The sequence below is a fragment of the Chrysemys picta genome, chromosome 13, assembly GCF_011386835.1.
Source record: "Chrysemys picta bellii isolate R12L10 chromosome 13, ASM1138683v2, whole genome shotgun sequence".
Classification (NCBI taxonomy): domain Eukaryota; kingdom Metazoa; phylum Chordata; order Testudines; family Emydidae; genus Chrysemys; species Chrysemys picta.
In genome coordinates, this window is record NC_088803.1 from 16,829,649 (window position 1) to 16,844,117 (window position 14,469).

At 43.3% G+C, this 14,469-nt stretch overlaps 2 protein-coding genes across 3 annotated transcripts in view; one reads left to right on the forward strand and one right to left on the reverse strand.

Annotated features, from left to right (window-relative positions):
• Positions 1–14,469, reverse strand: part of LOC135975263 (uncharacterized) — a 443,768-nt gene that overhangs the window by 128,607 nt on the left and 300,692 nt on the right. The gene's annotated exons all lie outside the window — the stretch shown is intronic.
• On the forward strand, positions 8,293–9,240 carry LOC101952025 (olfactory receptor 4D1-like). Its single transcript, XM_005311890.2, has one exon. It carries the CDS (start codon positions 8,293–8,295, stop codon positions 9,238–9,240), a length of 948 nt encoding a protein of 315 aa, XP_005311947.1.

The following is a 14,469-nucleotide window of genomic DNA, read 5'->3' on the forward strand; positions in this document are numbered from 1 at the left end:
TCACACCTCCTCTCAGTCTGGGATTTTCAAGGCCAAAGAAGGTTAGATGCCCCCTTTGCTATTCTTTCCTGGGAGTTGGATGCTTAACTTCCTTGGGTTTTTTGAAAATCCCTACTTCAGTTCTGCTTCTCTTAAATGAGATTAACAATACTGTTTCCCTGCATTGTGGGGATGTTAAACTGTTAAGGATTATCAAACACTTGGGTATTATGGGGGCTGTGGCCATGCAAGTAATGAGGTGGAGAACTTGAGCAGAAGGCAATGAAGGTAGGGGTACTGACCACCACTGCCTCATATAGAGTTCAGAGACTCTCAAGGATGTTGCAGCTCTTAGGCTGCTATGGAATTTTTAGAGGGACATCTACAACGGTTGAACTCAGAACCTCTCAAAATAAACATGTGTATTTACTGGCTGAGATAAAAAAACCCGAACCATTAGCTCAAAATCTGTAGCAGACATGCTCTCCATGTCCTCTGGCCAATAGAGAGGAAGAAAGAGTTTCATTATTTTAGCCTGGGCTACACCTTCATCTATGTGAAGTGGCAACATTTTAGGATCTTATTGTAAATGGGGAGTGTTTAAGGTGCTCTCAGCTTTTAGGGAGTTAGCTGCCCAACTCCCATTGGAACAATTTCCCAAGATCATGGTGGATTTTCCATCCCTGGCCATTTTTAAATCAAGATAGGCTGTTGTTGTTTTGTTTTCTAAAAGATCTGCTCTAAGTTCTCAGGCCTCTTCTGGTCTTAGAGTCCATGACACCACATTAAATTCAGAAATGGGCCTTCTTAGAACATTGAGTCTAAAGTTTTTCAAAGGCTTAAAAACAAAAAGATTCTAACTGAAAGAAGTCCACAGTGGAAATGTCATTCTCCAAATCCAGGCACTTCTCTGGTCCCTTCCTGGTTCTCACTTCCCTGTCCTAGGTAATTCATTCCAGATCTGAGCAGCTTATGGCCCTGCCATGGGAAAAGACTAGCGACCCAGAACTAATCATGTGAAGCTCTCAGATAGTGATGGCAGTAATGGGTCTGTGGGCTGTTATGCTCCTAACTGAGTTAGGCTCCATTGAAAGCCCCCAGCCAATACCTGTAAGCTCCTTTTGAATAGAAAAGGATCTATCAGTGATAAATGTAATCCTCACAAACAGATCTCACCTTCCTTATCAGCATGATCTCTGCGCATCCTCCCCCACACAATAATAATGAATATCCCTGGTCTCATATTGCACATTACCTCCCACAAGCTGCTGTGTCTGTCATCCCAGAGCTGCCAGCCTTCAAACAATTGCATCTATGATCTTAAAGCTGATCTTTGCTCTCCCAATAGGCAGGGAAAGGGGACCCGGGTCCATAGAGAAACAGCCCCAGAAAACATCCACTTATATTATATCTCCCCACTGTGCTAATGCTGGAGCTAGAATCAAACAATCTCTGAAATCCCCTTTAGCTTTACTGGGCAGGATCAAAAGAGTTTGTGCTTTAGAGATCAGGGGATTCTGACTGAAGGGGAGTCATTAAAAAATTCATGGAGCGTTTCCATTGTTTATGTGTTTCTTTGAGGCATGGAAACTCAACAGGCTTTGGAAATACTCTCCTGTGCCAACTATATTGAGGGTGGTAAAAGGAGGGTATTTGAAGTACGTAGAAAGAAGTGGCTATTTGACTGGCCTGTGAAGCAAAGGAAGTCCTAGGACTCCTGGGTTTGGTTCATGGCACTGGAAGAAAAAGATGAAGAAGAGGCTAAAGCCTGAGAAAATTAGTCAGGACTTCTGGGTTCCATGTCATTTCCAGGAATGAGTGGTGTCTAGTGGCTATGAAATCAGAACTCTACAAATAATTTATTAAAGCCTGAATGTGAGCACTCTTTCGGGTTACTGTCAGAAGCTCATGTTCTCCTGTCGTTAATTCTGGTTTCTGCAAGCGGAGGGGGTAGTGTAATGGGGGAGGGTGGGATATTTCCTATTCTAGGTAGGGCTCTTATATTTAATTATTTAATTATTTTGCAAGGTCTTGCCTTCATTCCAGTTCAGATTAAAAATACATTTTGAAACCTCACAGGGGCTTCCTGTTTCTCATATGTATCAAGTTAATGCATTTATTCTGTAGGAGATAAAGCAGAAATGGTTTCTGGTTAGTGTTTAGAGTAGTGGCCTAGGTTCTGCCTAAAGTTCTAGAAGTGGAGTGGGATCTAGTGGTTAGAGAAGGGGACCAAAAAATATTTTGGGGTTGTTCAGTTCTTGCCTCTGGAAGTGGAGTTGGTGTTGTGGTTAAAACAGCATGCTAGGCATCACGATTCCTAGGTTCTGTCCCAGGCTCTGGGAGTGGAGGAGGTTCTAGTGGCTAGAGAAAGGGGTCTGGGAGTCATGAGTCCTGGGTTGTTGGGTTCTTGGCTGTGGAGTGGGTGTCATATTTAGAAGAGGTGCTGTTTGGAGTCAGGACTCTTGGATCCTATTGGCACTGGGAGGAATTAATTCAGAGATCTGGGGTCTGAGTATTCTGAGCTCCATGACTGCCTCATTACATCATCTTTATCATGTGACCACACCACCCCGTGTCTCAGTTTCTCAATTTATAAAATGGTCTATCCATAAATATAAAATAGTTATGCTTGCCCACCTTTTAAAAATTCCTAGGAGGAGATTTGTTAAGGTTTAGGCACCTATGTATTTTTGAAAACCCCACTAGGCATCTATTTACATCTTTAGGCACCCAGTTTTATATCAAATGGGGAAAAATCAACTAAAGAGAAGCTTTGTTTTACATGTTAAGGTAGAAATATAAATAATATGTCAATGCTATTATATCCAGTCCTCTACAAAAGTAATGTCTGAACTTTATTAAGATAGGTTGATGGTAGATTATTTAAGAAAGACATAAAAGCCATGTATGTACATAAGGAGGAGGAAAGGACCCATGAAATATTAACCTATCCTCACTGATCTATTCAAATATTCTGTAATATGCTAATTTCAGGTGGGCAAAGAATTCATAAGAATAATGGCCAACATTTTTAAACATGATTAGTGATTGTGAGATACTCAATTTGAGACATCTTCTAGGGGCCTGATTTTCAGAAGGCCAGTGCTCGGCACTTTCTGAAAATCAGAGCTGTTTAAGGGGTCGGAAGCTGGTCTCCCAAGAACAGGGGCATCCAAAATCACAAGTCACTCTTGCAGGGATAAAATTGACTTCATGGAGAAAGGGTGGATCATCCAGTGGCTAGGGTCCTAGTTTGGAAGTATCAAGAACTGGGTTCATTTCCCTCATCCTCCAGGGACTTCTTCTGTGACTTTGGGCAAGTCAATCCATTTCTTCTTTCTTCCCCAGATGTGTAAGAGGGACAATGATGTAAGAGGGAGTTGGCTGTTGTGATTGCAGAGCCATTGGCCATTATCTTTGAAAACTCATGGCAATCAGGGGAAGTCTTGGAAAAAGGCAAATATAGTGTCCATCTTTAAAAAAGGGAAGAACAAGAATCCGGGAAAGCATAGCCTGGTCAGCCTCACCTTAGTCCCCAGAAAAATCATGAAGCAGGTCCTCAAGGAATCCATTTTGAAGCACTTAGAGGAGAGGAAGGTGATCAGGAACAGTCAACATGGATTCACTAAGGGCAAGTCATGCCTGACCAACCTGATTGCCTTCTATGTTGAGATAAATGGATCTGTGGATATGGGGAAAGCGGTGGACATGATATACCTTGACTTTAGCAAAGCTTTTGATATGGTCTCCAACAGTTTTCTTGCCAGCAATTTAAAGACAGATGGATTGGATGAATGAACTATAAGGTGGATAGAAAGCTGGCTAGATCATCGGGCTCAATGGGTAGTGATCAATGGCTCTATGTCTAGTTGGCAGCTGGTATCAAGTGGAGTGCCCCAGCGGTAGGTCCTAGGGCTGATTTTCTTCAACATCTTCATTAATAATCTGAATGATGGGATGGATTTCGCCTTCAGCAAGTTCATAGATGACACTAAACTAGGGGGAGTGGTGGATATGCTGGAGGGTAAGGATAGGGTCCAGAGTGACTTAGACAAATTAGAGGATTGGGCCAAAAGAAATCTGATGAGGTTCAACAAGGACAAGTGCAGAGTCCTGCACATAGGATGGAAGAATCTCATTCACTACTACAGGCTGGGGACCGACTGGCTAAGCAGCAGTTCTGCATAAAAGGACCTGGGGATTACAGTGGACAAGAAGCTGGATATGAGTCAACAGTGTGCCCTTGTTGCCAGGAAGCCTAACAGTATATTTGGCTACATTAGTAGGAGCATTGCCAGCAGATCGAGGGAAGTGATTATTCCCCTGTATTTGGCACTGTAGAGGCCTCATCTGGAGTATTGAGACCAGTTTTGGGCACCCCACTACAGAAATGATGTGGACAAATTGGAGAGAGTCCAGCGGAGGGCAACAAAAAATAATTAGGGGGCTGGGACACATGACTTATGAGGAGATGCTGAGGGAACTGGGCTTATTTAGTCTGCAGAAGAGAAGAGTGAGGGGGGATTTGATAGCAGCCTTCAAGTACCTGAAGAGGGGTTCCAAAAAGGATGGAGCTAGGCTGTTCTCAGTGAGGGCAGATAACAAAACAAGAATCAATGGTTTTAAATTGAATTGGGGGAGGTCTAGGTTGGATATTAGGAAAAAACTATTTCACTGGGAGCACTGTTAAGCACTGGAATAGGTTCCCTAGGGAGGTGGTGGAATCTCCATTGTTACAGGTTTTTAAGGCACAGCTTGACAAAGCTCTCACTGGGATAATTTAGTTGGGGTTGGTCCTGCTTTTAGCGGGGGGTTGGACTAGATGACCTCTTGAGGTCACTTCCAACCATAATCTTCTATGATTCTATGATTCCTACCACACAAGAGTGTTGAAAATTTCTCTTCCAGTGCCATGAATTCAACCCAGGAGTCTTAGGACTTCCTTTGCTTCACAAGCCAGTCAAAAGCCATTTCTTTCCATATATTCCAAATACCCTTCTTGTAGCACCCTCAGGCTATTCAGCACAGGAGGGTATTTCCAAACCTGTTGAGTTTCCATGGCTCAAAAAAACCCACATAAGCCGTGGAAACTCTCCATGACTTTATTAATGACTCCCCTTCAGACAGAATCCCCTGATCTCCAAAGCACAAACTCTCTTGATTCTGCCCAGTAGAGCTAAAGGGGATTTCACAGATTCTTTGATCATACCTCCAGCCTTGGCACAGGGGGCAAATATAATATAAGCGGATGTTTTCTGCAGCTGTTTCTTTATGGCTCTAGATCCCCTGCCCCTGCCTGTCGGGAAAGCAAAGATCAGCTTTGAGATCACAGACATGATCGTTTGCAGACAGACGACTCTGGGATGACAGACACAGCAGCTTGTAGGAGGTAATACCAGGATATGCATCATTATTTTAGGTGGAGATGCATAGAGACCATGCTGACAAGGAAGGCGAGATGTACTTACAGAGATAACATTTTTTAATGAAAGATCTTTTTTTTTAGGTTTATAGGTATTTGCTGGGGATTTCAGAAGAGCTTAAGTCAGTTAGGAAGATAACAGCTCACAGACCCATTACTACTGTGGGGGAATAGTCCTGGCTGGCCTCCCTTGCACCGATCAGAACATCGGCGAAGACTCGGCATATAGGCCGGCACTGCAGGCCACAAGCCGGAACTAGGCTAAGTGACACAGCCTCCTGCCAAACTCGGTCAAGGGTCATGACCAGAGGAGGGAGGGGGGGAGCAAGGAGGGAAAGAATAAAAAGCCCCAGCAGCAGCACTAATGAAATATGTTCATGGCTGATGAAATATAATAACCGCTTGTGTGAAGCAATAGGTAACTTTAGCTGAATGCAAACTGACTAAATGCAACTTTTCCTGTGAGCACCCTGTAATTCCAGCTAAATGCAAAACTAGCCAATTAGATACCTTCTTTGGGTGTCCTGTAATGAACCCCTATGTCCTATAATGGTAAAACCCCGGAAAAACAACATGCACCCTGCCAAGAAAAACACTCAAACTGGTGCCAAGCACTGCCCATATCGGAAACCACCAAGAAGCCCTCCACTCAATATGCACCCAATTCTCATAAATTGATAGGGGATGTATAGGGAAAAAGGGACAGACCCCAACTCTTATTTCATGCAAATGACATATAATTTGTACTATGCTTGCGGTTTGAAGGAATAAAAGCAGCCTGCGTGCTGTGCTAGGTGTAGTAGTTTTTGGACTGGTACCCCAACGTGTTGGTATGTATTGCAATAAACTGGCCTCAAGCTTGAGTCTGTGAACTAAAATTAATGCGTGGGTGACTTTTTCCATGACACTACCATCACTGTCTGAGACCTTCATGTGACTAGTTCAGTGTCACTCATCTTCTCCCATGGCAAGGGCTCTAGGTTGCTAAGACCTGAAATGCATTTTTCTCTGGAGCAGGTTGGAGATTGGAAGTGGACCAGAGAAGTTTCCAGATTTGCAGATAAAATCAGAGCGAAATTCCCACCATGGATTTCTTTCAATTAGAATCTTTTATGCTTTTAAGCTTTTGAATAATATTAGACTGGAATTTTCTCAGAAGGCCCATTTCAGAAAATTTAACATGGAGTCATACATTCTAAGACCAGAAGAGGCCAGATAATTCTCCCAGGATGATTCCTAAAGCAGGCTCTTTTTTTTCTAAAAGTTCTATCTTGATTTTAAAACTGTCAGTAATGGAGAATCCACCACAACCTTGGTAAGTTGTTCCAATGCAGTTGGGCACCTAACTCCCTGAAAGTTGAGAGCAGCTCCCGTTTACACTAAGATCCTAAAATGCTTAAAGGTGACTTACTTCATAACAGATCAAGTTGTAGCCCATGCTGAACTAATGAGGCACCTCTCTACTGGCTAGAGCACATACAGAGTACATCTTCTACAGGCTTTTAACTAATGGCTCTGGTCTTTTATCTCAGCCAGTAGACACTGATGTGTTTCTGTTGAAATTTCCACAGTAGCCTCTGGAGTCTCTGATGTCTAGATGAGGCAATGCCCCTACCTTCATTCCTTTCCACCCAAGTTCTCCACCTAATTACTTGCCATGGCCCCAATCATCACGGTGCACATGTGCCTGACAATCCTTAATAGATTAACCTCCCCAGACTCCTGTGGCAGAGCAGACACTTAACCCAGCTCCCAAGCATCTAGTGCTCTACCTTCAATGCCATCCTCTCCAACTATTCACACCCCAACCTGAAACCATACTTTATGCTCAAGGTTTTTAGAGCCGATTAACATCCTTTTGTAAGACATATCAACAGACTGCAGATGGGAAAATCTGTTTCGGGGGGCTTTTTTAACCCAATGTTTCAATTTTTCATCTGAAAATGTCAATCAAAATTAAGTTTTTCCTTTCATTTAAATCAACATTTTCTTTTGAAAAGAATATCACTATAAAAATGGTTGGTTGGAATCAAAATATTTAATGGGAAAATTATGTCTTTTCACTTTTTCATGAGAAATGTTCAAAAGAAAATGAAGCTTTTCATTTCACTTGGATACAAAATTTTCACTTCTTACTCTTTGCATGATAAATTGTGAGAGAAAGGCAAACTTTCTCCCACTTTTCATACTTTCCTTTCCACAATTTTAGGATGGAAAAGTGGGATAAAGTTTTTTTTAAAAAAGAGGTCAAAAAAGAAAGAGACTGAAAATCCAAAGCCTAAACATTGCGAGGGGAAAATGGGAGGTCTAGAGCATCAAAGTTGCAGATGGATGAATGGACACTGTAAGGAACAGGGACACTTTTGTGGTGCAAACCACTCCCTTTCATTCCTAGGACAAGATCACCACTGGAGGAGTAAAGAGAGTCTGCTGAATCAGGATTCTTCTGAATTCAGCTGAGCACACAGTGTTTAATTGAGAAAAAATAAGAAAATTCCCAAACAAAGTTTGTTTGCTAACATGGATTTAAGAAAAATGTAATATCAGTCGCTTAAGCTATGTCTACACTACCGCCTGGATAGACGCTCCCGAGATCAATGCACAGAGGTCAATTTAGCAGATCTACTGCCAAATCGACTGCAGATCGCTCTCCAGTCGACCCTGGTACTCCACCCCAAACGAGAAAATTAAGGTAAATTGACTTGAGAGTGTCGACCTAAGCTACATCGACTCCAGCTACATTATTCACATACCTGGAGTTGCGTAACGTAGGTCGACTTACCGCAGTAGAGTAGATATAGCCTTAGAGGGAGAGGTGGGGAGAATTACAAAAAGGACGTAATTATTATTGTTATTTCTGTTTAATTGTAGATATATTTTAAGTCCACAAAATGGACCAGCAGAACCTCACCACTACAGTGACTGAATTTGTGCTCCTGGGACTCACCCAGAGTCCTGAGATAGAGCATTTTTTCTTCATTGCCTTCTTCATGGTATATGTGACCACTTGGTTGGGAAATTTAACCATCATCATCACGGTGATCTCTGACCACCACCTCCACACCCCTATGTACTTCCTGCTGGCCAACCTGGCTTTCTTAGATGTCAGTGACTCATCGGTCAATACTCCCAGATTGCTCTTGTGTCTCCTCTCCCAGTGTAAAACCATCTCATTCAATGACTGTCTCCTCCAGATCTTCTTCTTCCACTTCATAGGGGGTGCAATGGTATTTTTCCTTGTGGGGATGGCAGTCGATCGGTATGTGGCCATCTATAAACCACTGAGATACTTGATTATCATGAATCGGAGTGTGTGTGTGGGGATAGTGGCACTGGCGTGGCTGGGTGGATTTGCTCACTCTGCTGTTCAGATTGGACTGCTCCTCCAGCTACCGTTCTGTGGGCCGAACGTCCTGGACAATTTTTACTGTGATGTCCCACAGGTCATCAAACTGGCCTGTACTGACACCCATGTGATCGAGCTGCAGATGGTCTTCAATAGTGGAGTGCTCCTTCTAATTGTATTCATAATTCTGCTCATTTCCTACATCATCATCTTAGTCCAGATCAGGTCACATGTCACGGACGGGAAGCGCAAGGCTCTGTCAACCTGTGGAACCCAGATTACCGTGGTGTGTTTAATATTCATACCCACCATCTTCATCTATGCTCGGCCCTTCAAGAAGTTTGCCCTGGACAAAGTGGTGTCTGTCATTTACACAGTAATCACTCCAATGCTGAACTCAATGATCTACACGTTGAGAAATGCTGAGATGAAAAAGGCCATCAAGAGACTGATGAACAGATTCCTGTTCTCATGCAGGAAACTAAAAACATAATTTATTTTTGAATGATCATTTCTCTTAGAAACTAGACCATATCAGAGTGGGGATGGATATGCCACATGAATTGTGTATCCTATCGAACGGGATCACATCCTGCAAACTTGTGAAATATTATGTGCATAAATAAGTTACGGAACAAGGGCCATAATCTCCACTGAAATCCGTGAAGCCAGTTGGTGCAAATCAGCATAGCTCCATTGGAGTAAATAGATCATATCCCCAGCTGGTGTAAATCAATGTACAGTAGTTGCTGTGATGAAGTGGGTTTTTTTCCACCTTGTTATATTGCATGTGAGTCATACTGTCTTACACTAATACTGTGTGTACCTCAGTTTCCCTGTGTACTGCACCAATGTCTAGGTGGTGGGAATTGGGTGTGTAACTTTAGCTGAGGCCCTCAGGGCAGGTGAACTTCCCAGCTGTCTGCACGTAGGCAATGCTTGGTGCCCTTCGTAACCTGACATCCAGGAGGGGGATGAGACCAGGTGACACTTTCCCCGGGAAGCAGGACAAAGCCCAGGGGAGGAGCAACAGGCATGCTGGAGGCCAGGCAGTGGGGTCCAGGGCAGTCTGCAGTGTGGGATTGGAAGAGGGGGAGTCCAGGGCATCTGGCCCGGTACTCCCCATGATGGACTTGTCTGAAAGTCACTGATTTCTGTGCTAACAAGTTCTGTTCTACAATGTGTACCTCTCGACTAATAAACCTTCCATTTTACAATGCTGGTTGAGTCACAGCTGACTGCAGAGTTGGGGTGCAGGGCCCTCTAGCTTTCCTAGGAGCCCCACCCAAGTGGACTCGTTGTGGGAAGTGCACGGTGTGGAAAGGGATGCTGAATGTTCTGAGTTCAGATCTAGGAAGTTTGAAGCTGTGTAAGCTTCTTGTCCTGGCGACAGTTTTCTCAGAGAGAGGAGGCATGCTCCTCCAGAGTCCTGACTGGCTTCATACGGAGTAGTTCCAGAGCATCAGCCTGGTGACTCCATGACAGTTGCATTGGAGCCAGTAGACCATATCCCCAGCTGTAAACCTGCATAGCTCCACTGGAGTCAATGGGTCAGATCCCCAGCTGATGCAATTCAGTGTGCTCTCTGAATATTTTCCAACAATGAAGGATTCCTGATGTAAAGGTGTATTTATAAATAAAACTGGACAATCTTTCTTTTTTAATTGAAAAGGTTTTTGTTAATGTGTTTTTCTTTTAATTGACAATTGGTAAATAAAAATTTTCATACTTTTCCAGATTCTCAGAGAAAAAAAAGAAAAAAAAATGTAAAAAATCTTCTCTCATTTACTTGTTCTTTAGGTTTTATTTTCCCCCCATTTTTCTCCTTCTGTACTGCCCTTTTCCTTAGAAAAAGAAGAGAAAGTAAAAAAGAGAAAACGGGGAGAGAAGTAGGAGAAAAAAGGAAAACTGACAAAAACAAAACTTAACAGTTTTAGATAAAAGTGTCATTAATACTACTACCGCAAATAACTACTTTCCAAAACTTTTGCAATGAAATGTTTTTGAAATTGGTCAGTAATTTTCTGATTTTTGTTTTTTGTTTTCCAATCAGCTCAAAATGTATAACTTTAAGTAGTTAAAATGCAGCTCCACTGTAAAATCTAATTAAATAACAAAAGACCCCTTTGTAATCCACAGATCTGCAATCCAGGGGTATCAGAGTTGGATTGTCAGGGTCAAAATAATTTTGAATTTTCACCCCTGCTAGCCCTGCAGAGCCAACAGAGCTCTGGGATGGTGGTTGGATGCTATTTTCAGCTGAAATAACAAAAGAATTATTAATTAACTTCCAGCCTATGAAACCTGTGAAAAACCACTGACTCATCAGGGATGCCCGTGGCTGGAGATGGGACATTTGAGGGCATGAGATGGGCTCTGAGGTTGCACTGAGCATTCTCCCTCTTAGGTGATTGGCTGGCAGGTTCAAATATTGTTGGGGTCTAACAGATGGCCATATGTGGGATCAGAAAGGAGTTTTCCCCCAGTTGAGATTGGCAGTGGGAGTTGGGGATTTTTCACCTTCCTCTGTAGCATTGGGTGCTGGTCACTCACCAGGATTATCTGGGTGTATCTCAGTCATTGTCCTGACATTGTGGAGACCTCAGGCACTGGTGCACCCCGTCCCGCCTATTCTCTGCCTGTGGCACATAACAGCCTAGTCTCCTGTGGGCCATAATACTTAGGTCCAATTTCTGTTGCTGGGTTTAGTGTGAGGGTGCTGAGTGATGTTAGCAGCCTGTGCTACACAGGGGGTCAGACTAGATGATATAGCAAACAAAATGTGTTTGAATGCAGCCAAATGCAAAGGTATTCATCAAGGAACAAGGAATGAAAAGCTAAAGGGCTCCTTAATCTAGGGGAGGAAGGCAGAACAGGAACCAGTGGCTGGCAGCTGAAGTCAGACAAATGTAATTTAGACACAATTTTTTAACATTAGCCATTGCAACAAGCTACCAAGGCAAGTGGGGGGTTCTCCATCTCTAGATGCCTTCAAATCCAGATGCCTTCTAGAAGATGCTGTGGTCACGGGGGCCCTTGAGTCCCCACCAGACCACAGTTTTGGGTTTTTGGCTTCCCTTTTCTAGCACTCACCGACTCCTTCCCCTGCTTGGGGCATAACAGAGTCTCAAAAAAACCCAAAAAACAAAAAACAAAAAGCAACAGTGCAGGGAAGATCAAAGTAAATAAAGGGAAAAGGGGGCTTAGTCTCTTGGTCACCCCTTTGGGGCCCAGCTTGTCTGTAGGCTTTTTAGAGTCCTGCTAAGGATTAGAGTCCATCCTTAGACCCTCACCCCACCTTTTTGTAACGTTCATTCTGTATCAGGGACAGACAGTGTCAAGGGCAGCTGGGTCCATGACTCACTCTCTCTTTGCTGATCTGCCCCTGTAGCTAGATTTCTCCCAGCCATCTTCTCCTACTTGCTATCCCTTCCTGTGGCAGGTTTTCCCTTTTTGAATCCAGTCTCCCATGCCCCTGTCTAACCCACTGTACCTCACTCTCCTCTCAGATTTAGGGATATAGTGCAGGAATCTGGACATAGACTTCTTTTGTTATAACTCACTGGACCCACTCCCCAGAGAAAGAAGCAGGAGCTACTAATCACTCTCTGTACATTTCTTTAACAAGCACCTAAATGACAAAGGGATCTAAGTCTCGTTGACTTTTAATGAGACTTAGGCACTTTGGAAAACATTACCCAAGTGTTCTGATCACTCACTCCGACTTCCCTCTCAGAGCCAAGGAAAGAAATAAGGGGTTCTGACTACCACTCTCCTTCTCAAAACACTTCATCATGTTCCTCTCCCAGGTAGAGAAGGATAACCCAGGACTCCTGGGTTTTTCTCTCTCTCAGGAGTCAAACAAACATCCAACTTTTCTCTGAGTCTCAAATGCTTTCCAGCAACTCAATGCTCAGTTAATTCCACACAAAGAAAACACTTGCAAAATTTAAATCCAAAAACTGAAACTTCTGTGAACTTTTTCATAATCCCACTTGGAATCAAAGTGACATGTGCATAATGCCCAAATTCCCAATGTAGCATCTTTCTTGGCCATGTCTAGTGAAACTCTGGTGGATTCCAGGGGATTTTTCATCCAGTGTTAGTGGAAGGGTCAGAAATGATATAATGAGATAACTTTTGGGGCTAATTCCTCTTTCAGCCTAGTGTGACAGTCTGTATCCCTATGTTCACCCTTTTTACAAAACTATAATGTATTTTGTACAAAGTACATCTTGTGAGGTATCTTTTGAAAACTCATAATGTGCTGATCATTATTGTCATAGTAAAATATGTGTGGCAACATTGTAGGTAAAGTTATAAGATTCTACTGTATAACATTATTGAGGCATATTCCAAGTAGGCACAAACCAGTCTCTCAAAGACAAAAGGCAAACTGATGCTTTAGCCAGGTGTCAATGAAATCAAATGGACTATCACGTGGTTAAGCGGCCATTCTTTGGCAGGAAAAAGGATGTGAGTGAGGAATTTACATATTGGCAAAGAAACAGGTGGAAGTTCCCATCCCACAGACTTTCTGTCTCCTGAACCCCTGCTGGAGATGATTCTCAAAGAGGAAGAAAAAAATACAAAAATGGGGAACAGATGCCCCAAATGTTCTCTGCCTTCATCTCTATTCATGTCAGCCAGAACACTTGAAGAACAAAGTTAACAGCTTGGGACCGGTGGAAAGATTCAGCCAGTAAGGCTGCTAGGACATGTGGTGAGAGAGATTTGCACTTTGAATTCACGGAGCTTTTTAAGGCTGCTAAGTTGGCAATGCTGCCAGTGCTACTGTTCTTGGAGCTCTGGTGTTAGGTGCACAGAGAGTGAAGTGTGTTGATTCAGCATGTTGTGCATAAAGAAAGACCACAGGCTCTGTACAGTGGGGAGGTCACTTTGCCAGATATATTGTCGACAAAGCACAGTACGAGGGCCTTATAGATACACTTAACACATGTATGTCCGTGAGACTGGTACTGCTACAATCAGGACACCAGAATCCTGTCCCCCTGCACCTGCCCAAAGATGCCCCTCCTATGACTTCTCTTTTTATACATAGAATCATAGGACTGGAAGGAACCTCAGGAGGTCATCTAGTCCAGTCCCCTGCATTCATGGCAGGACTAAGTATTATCTAGACCATCGCCGATAGGTGTTTGTCTAACCTACTCTTAAAAACCTCCAATGACAGAGATTCCACAACCTCCCTCCTTGATACAAATAAGCAATCTGTCACACTCCAGATGTTGCTAGTCACCATCCTTATTCACATATGTGCCATTATCCTGTTATCCCCTCCTTATCATTTGGGGTGCCCAGGTGTTTCTGTGCCATCTCTTAGGAATGCATTTATTAGTTCCCTGAGAGTTATGGGTATTTTGGTACCATCCTCTCTGGTCAGGAATGTGCTTACTTGGTTTGATGACATCCAGTGTGTACTTTGTTAAGTCCAGGCCTACTCTGGTTCATGGCCTTTGGTTCACACTGCTAGTTTTGCTGAGGTCTCCAGCATGGCTTATGGGTGTCTTTGACCATTCCATTCTCCAGGTTGCACTGCTCATCCAGCTTCCCTTCTGTGGACCCAATATACTACGCAGTTTCTTCTTTGACATCCCCCTGGTCTTCAAACTGGCCTGCACTGACTCATACATGATGGAGGACCTGCTGGTCTCCAGCAGTGGGCTGATCACCACAGGAGTTTTCATCACATTGCTCATAT

What these genes read in the sequence shown, in the direction of transcription:
- LOC101952025 (XM_005311890.2), top strand. Translation starts at nt 8,293, where the DNA reads ATGGACCAGCAGAACCTCACCACTACAGTGACTGAATTTGTGCTCCTG.